The 22,003-nt window shown below is 44.0% G+C and overlaps 1 protein-coding gene and 1 long non-coding RNA gene across 3 annotated transcripts in view; one reads left to right on the forward strand and one right to left on the reverse strand.

The window, feature by feature from the left end:
• Positions 1–1,389: 1,389 nt before the first annotated feature.
• On the reverse strand, positions 1,390–3,201 carry LOC115344083. The gene is made up of 3 exons (XR_003924408.2): positions 3,114–3,201; positions 2,850–3,040; positions 1,390–2,145 (listed from the first exon to the last, which is right to left on the reverse strand). It is a non-coding gene; the product is annotated as an uncharacterized LOC115344083 (long non-coding RNA).
• The window catches only part of IGSF5 (immunoglobulin superfamily member 5), a 33,875-nt gene continuing 15,028 nt past the window's right edge, over positions 3,157–22,003 (forward strand). The window contains exons 1-5 of one of the 2 annotated variants that reach the window (XM_030020919.2): positions 3,157–3,397; positions 6,119–6,321; positions 13,973–14,293; positions 15,343–15,651; positions 21,378–21,509. In XM_030020919.2, coding sequence (XP_029876779.1) covers positions 6,264–6,321; positions 13,973–14,293; positions 15,343–15,651; positions 21,378–21,509 — 820 coding nt within the window. In that variant the 5' untranslated portion in view covers positions 3,157–3,397; positions 6,119–6,263. Of the gene's footprint in view, positions 3,398–4,359; positions 4,412–6,118; positions 6,322–13,972; positions 14,294–15,342; positions 15,652–21,377; positions 21,510–22,003 lie in introns of those variants that run through there. The other variant, XM_030020921.2, reaches the window with a different exon arrangement.

Raw genomic sequence — 22,003 nt, forward strand, 5'->3', positions numbered from 1 at the left:
CCTACTCATAGGCAGAAGAAAAAGGAAGAATTGGAAAGAAGTGTCTAGAGAAACTGGAGTGGGAGGTAGGAATCTGCCTAGTATGCAGGCTGATGATTCACAAAATGATTTTCCATTTGCATCAGACTGGCAAACTTAGGACCTGGTCTTTCACTCATGAGCATGGATAGTCTTGTACGTGCACGATGTTCTCAGCAGTTGCGGATTCGGACACTTTACCACGCTGTGTAATGTCTTATCCCACGCACATCCTAACCAGTGCCAATGGTTGTATTCATCACGATATCACGGTTCATTAGCAAAGTCAAAGTACGGAAGGAACTAACAAGGGCAGTGAGAAATACTTAATAAAATATTAATACATGTGTTTGTTGCCTAAGCAGCCTCAGGGAAAACAAAGGACATTTGAATCCAGTCACTGCGCACCAGATTCACCCAGGAGGATTTCAGCCTGATGAAGCCAAGCCAGCAAGTATGTGGGAGGAGGTGACAGGTGCTCTCCTGATGACTCCTACTGGGGTCAGATCCACAGCAGGACATAAACACAGTGGATGCTCTAGGCTACAACGCACCCAGTTCCCAACCAGTCCTCTCTACGCTGAGGAGATGGGAAAGAAATGCCTGCAATGGGGGCCAGCAGAGTGGTGTATGCATCTTTATGGGAGTACACGTTTAAGGACACGGCTAATCTCCAGACCATGACAGACCTCAGTGTGGTAAAGACATAGCTGATCAGCCTGTGATTAGCTAGTGTTATAATGACAGCTGTGGCACAGGTGCAGCAACATGACATCCAAATGGACCTTGATAAGCTTGAGGACTGGGCCAACAGAAACATCATGAAATCCAGCATGGAGAAGCACACAGTTCTGCACATCAGGTGCAACAGCCTTGAGGTATAGCCTGCAGCGGTACCACCTAAGTGACAGTGGATAGAAAACTTGATGAAGAGAGCTGGGTGAAATGAACACCAGGGTAAATACAAACCAACAATGCCCTTTCACCACAAATATGGCAAACCATGTACTAGGCCACATTCAGAGAAGTGTTGCCAGCAAATTCAGAGAAACTATTATTCTCCTCTACTACACACATCTGGAAATCTGTGTGCAGTTTTGTGCCCCTCAGTTCGAGTAGCATGTAGAGAAGCTAAACAGGGTCTAGTGGCAAGACATGAAGTGGACAAGGGTCTAGAGCACAGCACTGGTGAGGAGATGCTGAGGGAGCAAGGCTTTAGTCAGGCAGAGAAGAGGTTAAGGGGTGATCTAATAACAGCTTAAATCTACCTGAAGAGCAATTACAAAGATGACAGAGCCAATCTCTTCTCGGTAGTGCCAAATGATAGTTTTGTAAGAGTTTTAAAACCAGCTATTATCCTTTCCAAAGCACTTTGTGAAAGAGTTATCTTTATTAAATCAAGGTGGAAATCCAGTCAGTCCATTTTAACTTTCTGCACTTTTCCTACTTAGACAACTAGAGATGGAATCTGCTTATTAGATGTTTTCCCTTTTCTTCCCCTAGCTTTATTTGGATGGAAATCAAACTACACATAGTAGGTATTTCAAGAATACTGTTACAAAATTAGGGCTGTTGGTTGAACAAGAGTGAGATTTTAGACTTAAAAAAAAGAGGTGTTTGGAAAAGCAAGGAAGCAAAAAGAAAAAAACTGGTCAAAAAACTTCCTGCAGGTTTCATAGCTTTTTTTTTTTTTTTAACAAGTAAGGGTGATATTTTTCCTAATAAAGCACAATTTTTGAAATTTAATTTTGGAAATTGATCCAAATTCTCCAAACCAACTGTTTCTTTTCCCTTTGCTGAACTGAACCTTTTCATTTTGAGTCAGCATGGCATTAATTTCTACTTGCTAGAACTGTTACCGTGCTTAGTAGGAAATACAGTTCAGGAAAGTCGTATGTCCCTTCTTCATGATTTAAGCTTCCCAGGAGATGGACTCATCATAAAAATCGCCTGATGTGTCAAATCAGTTCAAGTCACTGACCAATGATGGTGTAATCGAAGGATGCTGTTCAGCTCTAAGAGGAAAACGAAGGCTGCAGCCATTGAAAGAGCATCTCTCATGAGGCAGCATGGCAGCTTTGGTGAACACACGCAACCGTCAAAGAAGCAGGAAAAGGTGTGATTTAACTGAGCAAACAAACACAAAATATTTCAGAATTAAATTAAATGTTTTAACGAACATTTTTTTTGACATAGCACAAAAAATTCCCCAAAATAAAAACTGAAAGGAACATGAAAATAAAAAAGGAAAAGAAAATATCTCTTGGAGCCTGTATTTTCCATTGAAAGATGGAAAACCAACTCAGTTTTCTCACCAGCTGCTTGCAACTTTGCACTTCACAGTAAGAGCCCATTTTGCTGGGGCCCCGAGGGCACCAGCCAGCCTGACCCTCCCTTGGCAGTGCCCCCGGGGCTCTCCGAACCCTGCCCACGGCCCAGGGCAGCACGTCAGCCCCCCGGGGCCATCACCCCCGCCCCAGTGACACTGCAGCCTGCACCATCCCCGTGCCTGGCCCCGTTCCCTGGGTGGGCCCCTTGGCGCCACGTTGTGGCCTTGTCTCCAGCCCTGGCCCCGGCCCTGGCCCTGGCCCCATCTCCTTCAGTTCCCGACTGAACCTCCTGGATGTACCCTGGCTCTGCCTCACCCCCTCGCCCTCTCAGGGGCTGCCGACGGACCCCGACACCCCCGGCTGTGGGTGACAGCACCCGCCGGTGAGGGCACAGCTGGTGCAGAGCCCACAGGCGGGCGCTTCTGCTCTCTGCCATGTCGCCCGCAGCTCTGTAATGGCGGGACGAGCTCCAGCCTCGAGGCAGGGCACCAGCGCACTAACCTGCGCGGTTATAAACGGGGAAAATAAACCCCGCGCTTCCCACCGTGCCCCGCGTCACGTCCCAGCAAGGCGGCGCGGCCGTGCTCCACCGAGATGTCAGGCGGCAGCACCCATCCAGCTTCGCGGGTTGAGACACGGCCTGAAGTTTGCTCCCGCGCGTGTGTGTGTCATCGGCTGTGCCTTACTTCCTCCTGCAGGACCGGTTAAATATTAACACAGCGATACACGTATTTGGGCGGGGGGAAGGGGAGAGGCGATCCTTACCTCACCGTACCGCAGGGACAGTGTCAGGGCGGGCGCCTGCCCCGGGGCCCGGCAGCTGAGAGGCGGCAGAGGTCGGTGCTCCTTCCCCGCGCCGCCTCGGGCAGCCGCCCTGCCGCCGGAGGGAGGTTTCCCCGGGGCGAGGAGGCGAGGGCCGGCCCGGGGCCCCTCGCTTGGAACGCCGCCGGCCGCCTCCTGCGTCCCCCAGGTGCAGGGTGCGAGCGGGGCTCGTCGTCAAAGGGAAAGCGGTCAGAGACACCCTCTCGGCGCCCGGGGAAGCAATCCAGGTAACCCCTCCGGAGCCATTATTCACCGAAAGACAATTTAACCCTCTCCCCTGCTCCTGCCACAGCAGGGAAGCCAGCCCTGCGCCGGTGGCAGTGGGGTGAGGAGGGGCGTTCTGCGACACCCATCTTGTGCTGTGCTCCCCGGTCTTCAGGGCGGGCGTGCCCCGCATCGCAGGGTGCACAAAGCATCCGAGCCCCGCTCTGTGCCAGGCCGGATCCGGCTGCCACTCCTTTACGGTGATATTATGGATATAATCCCCTTGCCTCCGGCGTGGATGTGGGAGGGAATAGGCTCAGAGCCACGCACAGCAGCGCTGACAATGCGAGTCACCCCGGTCACCCGCGGAGAAGGTAAAAAGCAGTTCAGGCCAAACCCCAGGTATTTAATTAATCGTCGGCCCAAATATCCTGTTTCATCTGGGGACCGGGTAATATTTCCTTTCCCTTCCCCTTCAAAAGTCCGTTTTGAAACAAAGCAAAACAAAACTTTATAGATCCCTTCATTTCCCTTCTCGCTTTACTTCACCCCAAGTTATTTACTGATTTTGGCCTGAATTTAGGCATAAGATTCTAGCAAGTTTATTCTTCTCCATAAAACTTTGCTCAGCTCAGCTTGTGTTGGTGCAGCCGGATTTGTAAGTGGAGGTATGAAGGCTGCTGCCCAGGCTGGCAGGGTCCTCTCCAGACCTATAGATCCTGCCCGGGATCATAGCTTCCTGAAAAAGGACACAGCACCGACTTTTGGATTTGTTTCGTGGTGCTTTACTTGGGCCATTTCATTTCATATGACAGATAATACTAACTCTTAAAAAATACTGACAGGTCTGTGTACATGCTGAGTGACAGAGCAAGGAGGAATCCCTCCGAGCCATCCATGGTGACCCTCCTGTCGCAGCTGCCCGCTGGGGACTCCTCCACACACGAAACGTGGAAGTGAGAAAAGAACAAAACCTTTGAAAATGCACTGGGCAAACCCAAACCAGCCTGCAAACTAGCCCCCCTCCCAACACGCAGGTGAATAAATCAGCCCCCAGGTTTGGCTAAAATGATGATTGGTTGACAGGGCTGTTCCTTAAGTTTGCAAGGTAAACTGAAAGCTTGCAAAATGGGAAAACGCGGAGCAAACTGCCCACTGAGCTGGTTAGGTCACAACTGCTACAGTAAACTCAGTGAGACCCCCTGCTTAAAGCGCCAAGCAGTGAACAGAGCTCTGGTATAGCTTGATGCTGCAGGTGAACATGTTTGGAAAGACAGCAAAAATGTTTTTTGTTGGTTGCAGTGGTGCAGCGGTCAGGGAAGGTCTGGGCATGGGACATTCCTGCTACACGGGTACTCCATGAGAGGCACTGCCCCCCACTCCTGTGCCATCCCACCACCGCTGCTTTCACAAAAGCCTTGCTGGGAATTAATGCAGGGTCTTCGCACAAAACTGCAAAATGAACAGCTGGGCCAGGGCTTTTATGTTTTGTGCCTTGGTGCGGTTTTGGTTTTAGCAAAAGTGTGGTTAAAAAAAGTATGGTTGTTACAGGAAACTCAAGGTGTCTCTGTGGTGATACTAATATTTATGCATTGCACAGAGCTGCCACAATGAACACCCCTGAAAAGAAAACCACTTTCCTGACAAGAAATTTGGGCTGGCCACAAAACCACATCCTCTGGACCGTGTCCCTTTCTTTAAGGCAAGCTTCAATTTCCCAGCTGATAAGTTAGTAAACCAAGCAGCGCAGTCAAACTCTCTCCCACATATTTTGAGGGGGAGGAGAATAATATCACACAAGTGAATCACAAACACTGGAAAAGCAGAAAATGCAGAAGGTGATGGCTCCCACCCAAGATCTGTATTTTATCTCTGACCACGGTGGAGAGCTGGTGGTGTGTTATTTTAAGGTGTAGGAGGCACTCTTAAGTTCAGAGAAATAATTCTGGGGACCCTCTTTACACTAGCAGCCTTTCTGAACGCTCAGTCTGGGGAGCTGGGAGGAGATTTGGTGTTTCTCATCCTTGCCCCAAGGCAGGTGGGATGGAGAGCCCAGGGCGGCAGGAGCTGTTGCTCCTGGCCGGGGTGGCCTCTGCGTGGCAAGGGCCTGACAGGACTGCCACAGAAATGACGGTACCAGGCTTTCACTGGAAATGTATGAATAGGAATCCTAGTTTTGGAGTAAAGCACACAGAAAAACATGAAACCAAACTTTTTGTATGTAGCGGCACATTGGGATATATTCCCACTTCCTCTCCCGAAGGCTGCCTGGTGCAGGAGGCATCAGTTTCCTGAGGGGGTTGCGGGGGGAAGCAAACCCTCCAAATGGAGGTCTGTGCCTCTCCAACCCCAGGGAAGCAGCTGGCGCCCTGCACAGTTGCCCTGCATGACAGTAAGTGATGGAGCACAGGGTTCATTAGTCTGCCAGGACGCCGCCGGCGGCATGGACAGCGCACCCACAATACACATGCAATTGCAGGAAGCTTAGAGAATTATTTTTCCCAGCTGCTCACGATTAACTTTAATGATGCAGATGGAGCTCCCCTTACACAGTCAATCCTGAAGCAGTAGTGTTGTAATAGCCAGGAGGGACTAAGGGAGCAAGAGATGCAAGGTCCGTAGGGGGAGGTTTCTCTGCCGAAGAAAGCTCCTCTACTTCTTTTGAAACAGTTGTTTTGAGAAAAGGTACTGCTCTCCTTCCAAACCCTCTCTCATTTAATCTTCTCTCCTTGTTGGTAATACAGGTCACATAAAGTCACATTTTATCACAAGACGCAAAGCAGCAGCTCATTACCGAGTTTCTCGATAAGTTCTGTCCTTCAGCTTCTGCTCAAGTATGCAGTGACCGCTGGTGGCTTTCTGCCTTAGGGACCAGGGGAGAATGCTCCAATGGAGAGGTTCCAGAAGCTCATTTTAATTCCTCTCATCTTAACTGCCTCGCTACCAGGTAGGACACATTCATAACCCGTGAAATGAGCCAGTGTGAACAAAATGAACTAATTTTAAAGTTAAAGTGTGAACTAATTTTAAAGCTGTGTAAATGACAGTTACTGGCGATATCAGATCGAACAGTCAGTCGCAGAGGGGGATTATTTAAACTGTTTGAAATGGTTAAGTTTGCATTTCAAGCCTGAATAGTCTGATGGCTTAGAGTGGGCTTCAGTATGCAGAAGTGAGCATGGATGGGGTGGGGGGGAGATGGGGTGGCTGCCTTCTCTCACTTCCAGTGAGCAGGGATGTCCCACTTATTTCTCCCTCTCTTTTCGTTCATCCTCCTCCTGTCTGTTTGGGACTGCTTTTGAGGGGACATCTGTAGAGAGCTCAATATCAGCAGCTGATTTTGCTCCCAGAAATATGTGCAAATTATCATTTTGCTAGTTTGCCTCCAATTTACATTTCACATGCCTGAGTTTCAAAGTGAATTCAGATAAAAGAGATCTTGGTGGCAAAGCTTTAAAGAAAATGGGAATATAAAGTGACTAGTTGGTTAAGGGAGACAAGGCTTGTTTTTTTCATTATAGCCTAGCTGGGGTTTTAACAGGCTCTGAAAGGAGGGAGCTGCAGCAGGATGAGAGGGAAGGTATTGTCATGGCTTAATAACTGGTGAAAGGAAACACAATGCAGGAATAAATGTTGAGTTTTCTGAGCAGAGTGGTGTTCCCGGTGGAGTTGCACAGGGATATGTGGTATTCAAGAAGCACTGTGAGGTGGCAGACTTTGCAGGTGGTGCAGAATTACTTAGGGCAGCCAAATCCAAAAAGAGACTAGGAAGATTTGCCAGAAAATGTCATGATGCCAAGTGAGTAAGTAATAAAGGAGCAGAAAACATTCGAAGCAAAGCATCACTTAACTGAAGATGTCTAGTGGAGTAAGAGAGTAGATAACTTGGAAAAAGAGTAAATTTCTGAAAAAGAGAGAAAATTTCACTGCTTAGTGTCTTCAGCGAGGGAAATAAAATGAAACCTGGCATTATATAAGTCTGCAGACAGCTTATATCTTGAATAATGGATGTTTTGTTAGCCCTTCAATTTCAAAAACGACATCATAGGTCTGAGAAAGGTGTAAAGTGTGACAGAGGTGATCAAAGGTATGAGGAGGTCTTCATTAGACTGGGATATTTTACTGCTTGTGAAAAAGAAGAAATAGTAAACATTTATTAAAACAATTAATTATATGGAGGTGAATGGTGAAATGGTTATTCACAATTTCTAATAACAAAAAGAGCTAGTGGCAACCAGCAAAACTATCAGAAAGAAGATTTAAGGCAAACCAAAGATTGTACTTTTCCTCACAGTACATAATTGAATAGTAAAGCTCATGGTCACTGGATATGGGGGATACCAAATTATAAATAGGCTGAAAAAAGCTAGAAACAAATATCATGGAGGGTAGATCCATAGGTGCAGATGCAATCATTGGCTCAGGAAGTCCCTAGGTCTCCTATTTATGGACACAGATGTTATAACAAGAAAGCCTCAATTTTTATTTGTTCTGCTTCTTGCACTGTCTTCCTAAGCATCCAGAGCAGAGTACTACGTGTTTTAGAGGATTGCTATTACCCTTCACTAACGCTTTTAGTTCAAGCATGCCTGCAATAGGTGTTTTATTGCCCCACCTGGAAGCTGTACTGGGGTAGCAGGCATCGCCTACACTGTGCGGTGCAGCTGCGGGAGCACACCCCAAAGCAGAGAGAAAATTGTATTGCAGAAAGGCAAGTGTTGCTCTTGAAAGCAATATTGCTGCTCTTGGGATGTCGGGAGTTGCAAGGCTGGGTGGTGTGTCTAGGCTGCTGAGATGGCTGCATGGCACAGCTGGTTTGAGCATCCCCCTGGGTGAGCACGGCATGCCCTTTGGCAGCAATAGCATTGCAGACCACAGGACCTCCATGCAGTCCCAGCCTGCTGCCGGCATATTGGTGGTGGTGCTGTGGTGTTCCCAGCCTGGGGACCCTCATCACTGGAGACAGGAGACAGCGCAGGAGGAGAGGAGTAGTCCAGCAGCAGAGCCAGGAGAGGCTGCAAGGGACAGCTGTCAAACGGTGAGTGAGAGAAGAGATGAGAAGGCACACTTGGGGGCTGTGGAGAGGTTTGTGTGCAGGTGGGTGGAAATATGTGTTGCTGAGTACGAGTAGACCAGTATTACTTGACAGAAACTTCCTATAAGCATTTAAAAAATCTTGTTAACATAAGCAAACAAGCTAGTCCTTCTCTGCAGGCTTTGACAAGCTCTAATCTATTTTGGTTTTCAAAAAGCTCAGATGCAGGACTGTTGGCTTTTGAAATAAACTTGAGATGTGCTGAAGAAAAATCTTACCAAATGCAAACCAATTTATTGCAGAGCTGTTGCTGGAGTGGTAAGCCAGCAATGAGGCAGGGAAGGCAGAAGACAAGGTGGACTGAGCAAGAGACTAAAGAAAGAGTGAAAAGAAAAAGAAATTAAAACAGACTGAAAGGAAAAAAAACGTAGGCATTCAAACAGAAGTAGCAGAGAAGGAAGGGAGGAAGACAGAGACTAGATGTAAAAGCTGAAGCATGAAAGGCAGTGTTTATGGAAGGGCAATATGGGTACAGAGGGGGAGATTATTCTGAAATACGATAACGAGGCTGAAAAAGGAATCGTTACGGCAAAAGGATAAGCCCATCCTTCACTGCACTGCATCCAAATAGGTCACTTATAAAAGAGGAAAGACAGAGTCAGCAGAGGAGAGAAGGGAAGGAAAAGAAGGTAGCCACATCTCAGTGCCCTTGTCGCTGAATCCTTCAGCGTGTAAAAGTGGTCCTCTAGGGTTAGTTCAAGCGTGGAAGAAAAAACATTGGTGACGAAGGGCAAGGGTGGTTCTTTGGTAGATGATGTTCCCTCAGTGCAGGCGTCATCCAGGGAATAAGATGCATTTTTTTTTTCTTCAAAACCTGCAGTGATGTGACAGTGGCTTTGTGTGCCAGAGGAGGAAATAAACAGCTCATAGAGGAGTTGGCGTATACTCTGCATGCTGTTGGGAAGGACTGAGCAACTGAAATACCATAAATACTTAGCAGTTTAAGCAAACTTTCACCACTGGTGACTGCTTTATAAACATTTAGTGACGTGCCTCAGAGAAGGTGTCCTAACTCAGCTTTGTTCTTCAAAAGTCAAGTGATAATGCAATATCATGAAGACAGCCTAACATTTCCCTATTGCAAAGATAATATTTGCCTGGGTGGGATTTCTTATTGGTTGTGTGTGGGGAAGCAGATGTTAAACCAGCTGTTAAGAGCTGAACACAAAATTCCTGTAAAGTGCAATGACAATCTAGCCTGAGGCCTTAATTTGTCTAAAAGCAACCATATGCAAGATATTTTTTAAGCAGTATGTAAGTGAAACTAGCACTAAAGTTTTCTCCTTAGTGCGAGAAGCAAGGTCCAGCAAAAGGACTTATAGCACTGGCTTAAAGCACTGGCAACTGGGCTTAGATCCCACTTCTGTCATGAATGTCCTCTTTGACCTTACACAAGCCACTTTATCAGTGTTTGTATGTGAGTTGGACAATGGAACACCCTGTTGGTTCAGGACTCCACGTGCTATTGCAGGATAAAAAATAAAAGCTAAAAGATAAAGAGGCAAAGTTAAAACCACCAAAAATGTTTTGGCAGCAGGTGGAGAAGGCTCATGAAGCTCCTTTTTCAGTGGGGCTTTACTGAGATCTAAATGGAGGCAAGGTTGAGCTACGTCCCACTCCTCAGTCCTCCTGCCACCCATAGTATCCCCATACAGGGCTTATGGACCTGTTCCGTAGCTCACAGAAGTCAGTGAAAGACCATCTATTGCTCCAGCAGATATGATTGGTGGAAGAAGTAGATCCTACCATACCTATGGACTGATGAAAAATGATTATATTATCTTAGATAAATGAAAGAATAACTCATTCCTATCTGCTTATACTGTCCTGAGTGTCTGAAGAAAACAAAAGCAATATTAGCCATGTATTTTTAAAGCCGATGATCACTGATTATTCACATTTAGGGATAAATTTGAAGACTATAATGGAACTCAGACATGATCTCATAGCAAATGATTAATTAACAGCTAGGAGTGTACTGAAAGTCGCATCATTTATTCAGAGTCATGGCAAACCACGACTCCTTAAAAAAGTAAAGCATTTGCACAGGCATGGAAATAAATTAAAAATGCACAGAGATCAGTTTGCATTAAGAGGAGCAGTGTGGGTAAGTACTGCAGCTCCTGTTTCATGAGCAACTAAATGTATTTTGGTGTTAACTCTAAGGAAGTTTGTTTGTGGCTGTGTCTGTCATCATGGTAGCTGTTTATGTCCACTTCAACCAGTCAGAAAGACTTCAAATAAAGCGTAAAAATCAAAAAACTCAGCACATGAACATGTTATAGACATCATAGGTGTACAGGGAGCAGTATTGTAAAGCCTGGCTACAATACGAGTCAAGAAAGAACAGATAATTCAAAGACACGTTTGAGCTTAGGACAGTGTCTCAACCCTGGCAATATAAGTTATGAATAGAAATCATGACAACTGGATGTTGAATATCAGGGAAGAGGGCCATATTACATGACAAATGGTCTCACTGGAAAGCACTGCATCAGTGCACGTTCATTACAAAACCCATAGCTCTGTAAATGATGCCATCCACAGACATGTGGCCAATCCCTAACATTCAGAAAGTGACAAATAGAAAAAGAGAGGAAATGGCTTTTAGGCATTTTATTGGGTTAACTGTAAAGCAACTTATTAAGGTACGCACATAGATTTGATTGCTGAGTTCGTCATCAAGTTGTTTCACATTTTAAAGCATTTCAGTTCACCTTTACAAGTCTGAAGAGAGCTTTGAATAAATGCTACGGGAAAAAATGAGCCATCTAAGTTGAACAGAAATATGTTTTACTGTATCTTATCTGGCTTTATTGACTATCAGTGGAAGTGAAGTTTGCTTTTCATTTAATGTTTTATTGCTCACACAGATATACTTTGGAGAATGAGGTGCATGGCAGAGGTAACATAACCCAGGAAGGTGGAAAATTTTTGTAAAGGTTTTTGTAAACATAAGAGAACTCAGAGTCAATCATACAAAGAACCGGGGAGAGCTAGGTTTGTATAATCCTGCAAAACAAAGAATGAAAAAGCTCTTGTCTGTACATACATGAGGCTGGTGGGAGGAAAGAGAGGAGCTATTTATATTAAAGAACAATTCTTGGCACAAACCTGCTTAGATATACACTGCCTAAGATTAAATGTGAACTGGGAATTAGAAAATGATATTGACATTGGAGCGATGAGATTACAGACCCTATGCCCTAGGTGCGTTCACCGAGGCTCTGGTTGCAACAGCGTAACTGAGATTGGGCTCTGGTTCCATTTGTACAACTATCAAACATCTCTTTTGTGTGAAACAATACAGCATATTCTCCCTTACTCACACCAGCTATTGATTGAATGAAAAATGAATTTTTCAATAATTTATAATTAACCCATTAATGAATAAACTACCTAAAATGTACAAAACCTGTGTTGAATGAAACCGTTAAAAATCACTTCATTGTCCTGAATACTCTTAGCAAGGGAGTAATGGCCATTTCAGACTTTCTTTCTCCTGGAAAATAATTGAACACTTATTCTCAGGCCAAATTTGCAGACACAGGGTTTTAATTAGACTGCTATGGACTGTAGTATCTAATTGCTGTAATTATGCAGACTACAGCCTGAATCGTTAGGGGTAGCACTGGCAGTCTTGGTGCTTCCTCAGCATGAATGTTTCCCAGTAAGTGATGAAAAACTCACTGGTGAGGTAGATCTCACTGGCAGGACTGCTTGGTGTGCAGGGACCTTGTGAAATCTCCATCCTTGGAGATATTCAAAATTTGAACTGACAAGGCCCTGTGCAAATGGCCTAACTGTGAAGTTAGCTCTGCTTGGAGCAGAGGTTTGGGCTAGAAGATTTCCTGAGGTCCCTTGCCGCCGAAACCTTTCAGTGCCCGCGTCAAAGAGCAACTCTGTCACAGTGAAGTGCAGGTGAGCCCTAGGCCAAAAGGGAACAGATCTGAGCTTCGAGGCAGGTGAAGAGACGATAGCAGCTGAGGGGGATGAGGAAGAGCTGTGCCCAGTGGGATGCATGCAGAGCACGGGCAGGCCCCTGGGATGAACCTCGGCGACAGCAGAGCCTGCCGTGGCCGTCCTCTCCTCCTCCTCCACTCCACCTGCAGCCAGCAGGGCTGTGGGTGGCAGTGACTTAGTAAAGTGACTGGCTTATGAGAGCCTACCATTTTGGGCTCCCCAATATGGGAAAGACATTGGTAAGCTGCTCTCTCAAGTCCTGCTCCCTAAGACACCAACTAAATAATCTGGGATGTTCTTACAGTGCGAAGGTTTGACCCTCATGAAGACTAGGGTATATGATGTTCTCTCTCTGAGCAGTGCTTTAAGATTTGCCTACCTTCAAAACAGGACCATTTCCCCTGGCTATTTCAGGGACTGAAGTCACAGCTGCTGCTTTGAAAAAGAGGGTCTCTGCCTTCGTTCTGCCTTCACTTTCTGCGTGGTAGAAACAAGTGCTTCTGCCTTCCCACACGCAGGGGATCCACCATCTGCCTGGGCAACAGCTGCACCTTCATTCCTCTGAGGGCAATAGGAGGCCCTGGATCTGTTGAGGAGGAAAGGAAGGAAAATGAAATGGCTTCCCTAGAAAGGAGCTTTCAGTTCTGGAAAATAGTAGCCAAAATTCATACTACCTTTTAAGGAAGAAAAACTCATGAATAACAGCAGCTTTGGTTTACAGAAAGCCTGAGAAGGTGGATAAGTATGTTTGTGATACATGCATGAGAAATAAGGGAAGAGGCAGATGAATAGGAGAAGGAGCATAGAAGGATATATGCTGGGGCTGCAAAAAATCAGTGGCAATCCGAGGTATGGAAAAGGGACCAGTTACATACTCCTTTATTTATTTAAAATCTAGAGAACTCATGTACTTTCCTATTTAAAAGTGGAACTTCTTTCTTTCAGCAAAATGATAAGTCAGCTTTTTAGTGAATAACTGAATAGAGACAGGTGATTTTGGAGTGGGAGGAGGAGAGACAAAAAAAGCAAATGCATCTTTGAAGAAAACTGTTTAATCTAAGCTGGAGCTGAAAGATTAGATTGTATACCTCCATCTCTGACCTGGTTAAGATCTTTTAAACTATATAAGTATGTACTTGCACTTGTAATGATTGGCTTGGGGATCCATTATAACAACGTAGCATTTTACCACTGCTTACTGCTGTGGGATTAACATTACTCAGTTGAAATTTCAGTTCACCATATATATCTTTAGCAATTTACTGACAGACATTATAGAAAATGAGACAAGAATCTTTTCTTAAAAGTCTCAGGTACTCTGATGACCCTCAGAGGTGAGGTGCCAGCTCAGCTGAATCAACAGCCTTTCCTGACACGTGACTAAGTGCTTAATATCCCAGTGCTCCTAATGAATAATACTATTTGAACCAGGGTGCCTGGCTTTTTAGCCTTAAATTGCTGGCAGTAAAAATTAAGTCAAAGGCCTTTGGTGGTGGTGTTGTATATGTATTTACAGACTGTGTTTTTTTCTTCCTTCCAGGTCTTGGCTTTTGTTACTCCATTATAAATGGCCCTGCTAATGCAACAGTCCTTGCTGGTTCAGAAGCCCGGTTTAATTGCACTGTGTCGGTAGGATGGGTAATTCTCATCTGGCTGTCCAATGGAAATCCTGTCCTCACTGTCATCAATTCTCAAGGAGCTGTTGAAACATCAGACCGCTTCACGTCTCAGAATTATACCAGTAGCAATGCATTTACCTCAGAGCTGATCATCCACAACACCCAGCTGAGTGACTCTGGAAAAATTGAATGCAGCACTCAGCAACATAGTGAGAATAGCTTTGCGTTTCTTTCTGTTCAAGGTGCGTATAGCCACCAATAGAAAGCTATTTTATTACACTGCACTTAAAGGAATACTCTGATGAATTGCTCAAATTATCCCTGTGAAGGACTACACGGTCTCATTTACCATCCTTTGCCTCCTGTCCTCCTTGTCTTAATTTTACTGTCAAAGCAGGTTTCAGAGTCACATTCAGAGTGCCATTAACAAAGGTTATAACTGCCCTTGTTTTTTCCTTTCCTTCCATTCTCTTATTCTTTATTGGATTGCGTTAAAGTGCCTGAAGGCTATATCAGGCCCACCAGCATTCAGTCAAAAATTATCTTTTGGCTAGAAACAGTATGGATTACCCCTATGCACATCTTTGTACATGAACCTTCTGCTGTCTTTAGGGCAGATCTCCCTCCTGCTTTCTGACTCACAAATCAGTCCTTTTCCAGCTTATTTAAGTTTGATTTAATGGCATGTAGAAGTAAAGCCCTTGAAACACAAGGTGATACTCTTCATATGATTGCTGCTGCAATCTACCATTTCCAAGGAATAAAAAGTTCCTGCATATCAAGCCCCTGTATATGAGACCTCTTCCTCCTCTCTGAAGCATCAGTAGTGACAGACTGCAGCCAGTAAAGCAACATCTAACCACCAGACACTAGCCATTTGTCAAAGAGGTGCTTTATGCAATGAGAACATCTCATAATCTACCTGTAAACCTTTCCTGATAAAACCCGAGCATACTTAAAACTTAGAGAGAAACACTGTTATTTCATTATGTTGTCCTTCAGCTGGAAATATATCAGGATGGCTAAAAAGTATAATTTCCTGCTTTTTATTGGAAAGTTACCGAAAGCTGAGACTTGTGCTTTAGACACAATGGACAATGTGTCCATGAAGTTGCAGTATCTGCATGTTTATATCATGCATATGGTATATCTGTGTTAATAATGATTGTTTTTGACTTCATATCTCAAGGCATAGCTATTTCTTGGTAGCAAGATAAGATTTGAAACTATCAGCAGGAAAGCAATGCAGCCAAATATTCTGAAGGAACAAAACATCTTTTCCCTCCTACAGTTAATGGATCTTTATTCATCAAAAATAGCACCTTAACAGTAAAAGAGAACAAAACAATTGAAATTGTTTGTGAAGCCTTAGGATGGGCTCCAGCTCCAGACATTACCTGGATGACAAATGACTCTTTCATTGATAAGTCAAGGTATGTTACCCAGCACAGTCAAGGATCTAATGGCCTCCACAATGCCCTGAGCATCCTAACTTTGACTCCGACGGACACTGAGATTTTGACTTGTTTAGCTGACATAGAAGCACTCCCTAACCCTCAGAATGCAACTGTAACTGTTATTTTTGTCAACTCTACTCTAGGTAAGTGAATATTTGTTGTAATTTGCCTATACTGTAGTACCTGCACTGTATTGCCTATACTCAGAACTGTGATTTTTGTTCTGTTTTGCTTTTATTTTGAAAAGTCTTTTACTTGCAAATGGAATACTATGAGACGTGCAAAGGTGATAAAATTAAGACCCAGTAGTCACAACCTGATGCATAGGTAGGGTTAAATTCACATCTGTGAGAGGACTGGTACCACAAATGAACCACAAAGTCCAATTTAGGATTGAGCAAGACAAAAAAAAGCAGTACATCTGCCACTGGCTCCTACTCTGGATTCACTGCTAAGAAAACCAGCCTTTCCTCCTTGACCAAGTAAACATCTGTTGAATTTAGATCTTATATATCCTTGATTAGACCATGCCTGCCATATTAACATAATTTGTTAGACCTCATTTACTCAAAGCCACACCCTCAGGTGAAATTATTCTCCATAATATTCAATACCAGTTTTACCACTGACTTCGAAAAAACCCGTGGATTTTACTCCCAGTTTCTGCACACAACCCCAAACAGATTCTGTACTAGCACTTCAGGTGCAAATAGAAAGTTCTTCACATGAGCAGTGACCAGATGTGATGCAGCTGTTGTAGTATGGTGGTAACATTCCCAGGTCTGCACTGAGGCTGGCACCTAATTGCAGATGGTAGCATTTATATGTAGGCACTCCTATAGTGTATACTTATCACCAATCTGCTATAAGAAAGTCTTTGTACGTGATATATTCACCCATTACAGAAGAAGAATTAAGTCATCAAGAGAAGCTACATATTCATGGGCCTTATCCCAAAGTCTACTTAGATCACAGACCCATTGGGCCTGCTTTCCTCTTCCTGGCATGGTGCCTTTCACATCTTAGAGGAAGGTAAAAAATGTCCTGCAGCAACATATGTGGAATTCTTTGGATGGTGCATTTAGTTGCTTTTTATTGCCTTTTATTTAAGGAAATTCAAGGTCACTTTAATCCAAGCATGGATGTTGGGCAAATCTCTCAAAAACAGTTAGCAAGACCTTTGATAACCTTAAATATTTTTGCTAAGGTTATCAGCATTTTCCATAATGCTGCTGGTCTTTGGCCTCACTGACACGCTATGAAAATAAAATTCTGTAATTTAACACATTTACAGTACTAGGAGGCTCATCAGGAAAGGCTGATTTTTATCTGGTCTGTGCTGCCAGTGTGGAACAAAGCAAGTGGGGCTATCACTACAGATCTGCCTCACAACCTAACAGAATGCTATGAAAAATGTTTTTCTTTTCCAAACCATAACACAATAAGAGCAAGTAAGAAGAAGCGTCTCCCTGTGGGTTAGCAGTGTTTAATTCGGATGAGGGAGACAATACCAAACCGTCTTTAGGAGCATTTCTCTGTTGGGACTAGCCAAATATCTCAACTGTCAGGTAGAGGAGTCTCAAGGCAAACTAAACTTGAAGCACTAGTTGCATGGCAGGGAGCTGAGGTTACTGGGCATCGTGGTTTAACCCCATCTGGCAACTAAGCACCACACAGCTGCTTGCTCACTCCCCTGGCAGCAGGATGGGGGAGACAATTGGAAGAGTAAAAGTGAGAAAACTTTTGGGTTGAGATAAAGACAGTTTAATAGGTAAACCAAAAGCCATGCACGCAAGCAAAGCAAACCAAGGAATTCATTCACTACTTCCCATTGGCAGGCAGGCGTTAAGCCATCCCCAGGAAAGCAGGGCTCCATCACGTGTACTGGTTATTTGGGAAGACAAACGCCATCACTCCAAACGTCCCCCCCTTCCTTCTTCCCCCAGCTTTATATGCTGAGCATGATGTCACATGGTCTGGAATATCCCTTGGGTCAGTTGGGGTCAGCTGTCCCAGCTGTGTCCCCTCCCAATTTTTTGGGCACCCCCAGCCTACTCGCTGGTGGGGTGGGGTGCAAAGCAGAAAAGACCTTGACTCTGGGTAAGCACTGCTCAGCAATAACTAAAACATCCCTGAATTATCAAAACTGTTTTCAGCGCAAATCCAAAACATAGCCCCATACTAGCTACTGTGAAGAAAATTAAGTCTAGCCCAGCCAAAACCAGCACACTGGGTATAGGCACACTGTCTCCTATGGTGACACAGTCCACCCTACAGTGACATCCCTTTTATTAGCCTTATCCTGCGGTATGGGAAATGTGTAGATTATATGGAGTTTTTTGCAGTGGGACTATGCATCCCCAGCTGTTTTCTGTACAGAGTAGGGCCTCAAATCTATGTTTCTTTTTATGATGTGCTGAGCATTGTGAACTTCTATAATCATGCTGACAGCTTCTCTTGGTGAAATGATTCTTCTGTAATGGGTGAACACAGCACATACAAAGACATTCTTATAGTGGATTGATGAGGGGTTTGGTATAGAAGCTTCGACATATTAACAACTGAGGAGGTTGAGTAACTGTGCCTTTTATTTTAAGTATGAGTTGTTATTAGCAAGCCTTTTTCAGAGGTACTTGCTTTGTAATGCAGTTGAAAAAGGTCATTTCACCATTCTTAATATGACTTTTTTGTAGTCACATTGATCCTAATTACTGACTAAGCAAAATAGAACTATCCTGAGGAAATTAATAAATTCCCCTGCCTACTCATTTGTAAAGTACAGAGGTATCCACCCTCAGTTTCCATAGCTACTCATTGTAAATCAGAAGAGGAGAAAAACAGATGTCATGAAGCACAGTTAGTGTATAATTAGTGATTGTACAGGACCATCATTCATTTCTCTTTGGAAAAATTTGTCAGGATATGAGAATATGAAGTCTTTAAATTATTAGAATGAAATAAAGACGTGGCATTTATGACAGAGGAAGATATATAATGTATATATCACACTTGAAATCTCAGAGCTTGTCTGACTTTTCTTATACAGACGCAGCCTTAGCTAGCTGGTCTCAGGAAAGAATATGACTAGCTTCAAACATCTAAGGAGTCCTTCCCAAAACTACTGTAATATCAATTTTAGCTTTCACTTAAAAGCTTGTGGAATCAAATTCCTCCATGTTCCTCACAAGCAATACCTGTCCATTCACAAGAACTGCAGCCAAAAATCTGAGCCCTCTTCAGCCAGCCATCCCCTGGTCAATGAATGTCCTACCCTCCTGCACCTCTAGATCAGTCTTAATCTCAGACCTTTCCATACAAGGTGATGCATTTTATGTCAGTCACTCTTCCTCCAGAGTTACCTCACTTACAGTGGTGTTTGGCTGAGCACCAAATTTGGGAACTCCTATGGAGTTATCCCAGCCGATGCATTCACAGAGCTGTTATTGGGAAATGGGGTCCATGGCAGAGTCCCTTAGCTGGGCCCAAGCTCTCTTTGGCTTCAGTGTTGACTTCATGTCATCTTTGACCTGCAGAAGACGAAGACAGGGAATCTGCCATGAGCCTGATCCTCCTTTGCTTTTTAAGTTAGCCAGAAAGCTCCAAGGTGTCCAAGAAGCAATGTGCAGCTTTTTCTGGTCTCTCATTTCTTCTTGGTCACCAGCATGTGCCAGGGAAAATGCCCTTTTCTGCAGATACTTAGCCCAAGTAAATTTTTGGGCAGCTTTGGGAGGAGCCAGAGGTCTGGATAGCCGCAGAGGATGGGCCCTATAGAATGAGGAAGTGGCTTTGTCCCCACTAAACACCTCATGTAACTTGGTGTGGATTTACTAACGGGGCTAACAGGGGTTTAATGCCCTCATGCCTTAGTGCCTCTCTGCACCCCTACTTGCATGTTGAGCTGGCAGCCCCTGCATTCATACCTGCTGGTCCCAGCTCCAGTTTCTTTCTGGATCCTCCAAAACTGGGGCGAAACTACAATGCTGAAGTGCCGGGAGTGTTTGTGTTGTATCCTGTTCTTGCTTCAACTCCGTAGATTCTGTTTTGGCATGTAACCAGAACCTGACAGGGAGTGAAATACCTTGGTGTGGCAGCCAGCCTGGAGGTATGGGCCAGTGCAGGTGTGTTTAGCTCCTCCCTTCACACTAAGGTTAAGCTTTCCCCTACAGCTAAATAGCTGTCTTCATATTTTAGGCATCTTGAAATCCCTGTGGCATGCTTTATGGAAAAAAATATGATAAAATATAAATATTTGTTGCAGTACTTCTAGATAAAAAATATTACGAACAAGTTCATCATCAATTGTAATCACAACTGATTACAGCCTACAGAATTAACTACTAGTTTGCAGGTTACTGAGTGCTTGTTTTCTCTAACAGAAGAAATTCAAAACATGCCAATTGAGCATTAGGATTAGAGAAGACTGGAACAAATTGCTTAATCATAATGACCTGAGCTTTGGAGAATGCAGACTCCTAAAAGAGGTTCAAGCTTTGTAGGAGGCTCTGGTCTTGTATCTTTGCAGTCTGAAAACTCCAAACCCCAAACATATACCCAGGCAAATTTGTAGATAGAAAGGATTTACTTTATTCCCTGCGACAGGTAAACCAGCAGATACTGTGGTTCACACATCAGGGGAATAGCCCTGACACTGTGCAGCTACCAATCACCTACATTGCTGCGGTACCTTTTCCAGAGGCTGTCAGCTAAATGTGGCCATGCAGGTGTTAACTGGGACCTCTAACGAGGAAATGACAATCATAAACCCAGTGCGACAGAATGTGTTTTGTCAAGTTTCGATGTGTCTCACACCTGTAATTTGGATTGGAATCTTCTTTCTAAAGAACTCTCAAAATTATTTGGGGGCTGCTTTTCAAAGGGTAGCCAAATCAGAGGTGCTTCTGAAATATTTGGTCAAAACCAAAGGGCAGGATGGTGTGAAAGTCAGAACTGACATCTTCCTCGTGCATCCAGCTATGTAAGAAATACGAGGTATTTTTAAAATTCTGTGCACGTGGGAGCTTTGTAGGAAAACTTTGGTCATAGCAACCGATTTCAGCAAGGCACTGAATTATCTTTAAATCACCTCATTTAACTCTGTAGATTACAGCAAAGACAAAGGAGTAAGTTAATGTTGTGAGAATGCTGGTGGAGAAGATGGGTTAGTAGCTGCATATGCCAAAATGGTGCTACTCTTTACAGGTTTTGCTCTTTGCTGCTCTTTAAGTGGATAACAGATGCCCTACCAAGTATGTCCCAAAATCAAAGACCTGCTGAAATCAGTGAAAGAAATCCCAAGATGGAGTTAATCAGAAAATCATATCTACAGGCTCGATCTCCTTCTGTAGTAGTCACCTAAGACTATTGCTGTGGTCCGTGGGGAGAAACGGACATTCTTCAGAGTTGTTCATCTTATCAAAAGGGGCACATACATATTTGGCCAAATGAATTGTAACCCAAAATACCTATTTTCTCTCCACTGACAAGAGCAGCTAGGCGAGATGCTTAATATGTGCAATATAGACATCTAAATTGAATCTTAACCCCTCTCCCAACCCCAAATGTCTCCAAAGGATGCTGGAAGGCCCAGCATATCTATGAAATAAAGTTTAGGTTGGAAGATTGCAACCCTGTGTTTTTCAGAAGAGAAGTGGCAGTGGGAAAAGTTACAATTGCAATAAAGAATTTGCATTTGGAAACATTTTAAATTCTAGGGCACCATCCATAAATACAGAGTCTGTCATTTGGAAGACACAGGATCCTTGCTAAATAATCAACAAGCAGTTAATAACTTCTCACAGAAAAGGTAAATATTCTAAAAAGGATGTTTTGAGTCTCTGATAGTACAATGTTTCTCCATTTAATTTAACAGAAAATTATTACAGTGAAGAGAGCAGAAGCACATGGGTTATTGTACTTGCAGTCGTGCTTTCACTTGTTGGTATTATTCTTCTGATCATTATTATTGTGGTTGTTGTACGCTGCTGCTGCCTAAAGAAGAAAGGTAAGTGGACCTTCATAACTGGTCTATACATTAAAAAATATCTTAAGTTAGATATAAATCTCTTAGTTATGTCAGCTCTAGTGTAGTGCAAAGACCTGCAAGCAGAAGTGTGAGCAGACAAATGCTGCTCTTAACCATGATCTGGTTAAGATGCTTCTTACTTTCATCTTGCTGTTTCTTCTATAAATTGGTTCCAAAGTAATCAGTGACCCATTAGTTTTGCCATTCACATTAACTACAAGGGGGTAGTGTTTTTCGGGAGTATGTTAACTTTCAGTGACGTTTAGTTCCTATGCTGAGGTTCTTTGTTGAAGCATACCTTCAGTGCTGTGTACCTAATTTCCAATTTCTGTGTAAGCTGTTCTACAGGGATATTGCACAGTTTTGTAACAGAGGAGAGATGCCCCTGGGGTAGCTGGAACACAGTGTATGCTCCAAGAGGAGCTCTCTAGTAGGTCACATTTTACTTTCCTGCATTTTAAACACATTCCCTT

The sequence above is a fragment of the Aquila chrysaetos genome, chromosome 7 (genome assembly GCF_900496995.4).
Source record: "Aquila chrysaetos chrysaetos chromosome 7, bAquChr1.4, whole genome shotgun sequence".
Lineage (NCBI taxonomy): Eukaryota > Metazoa > Chordata > Aves > Accipitriformes > Accipitridae > Aquila > Aquila chrysaetos.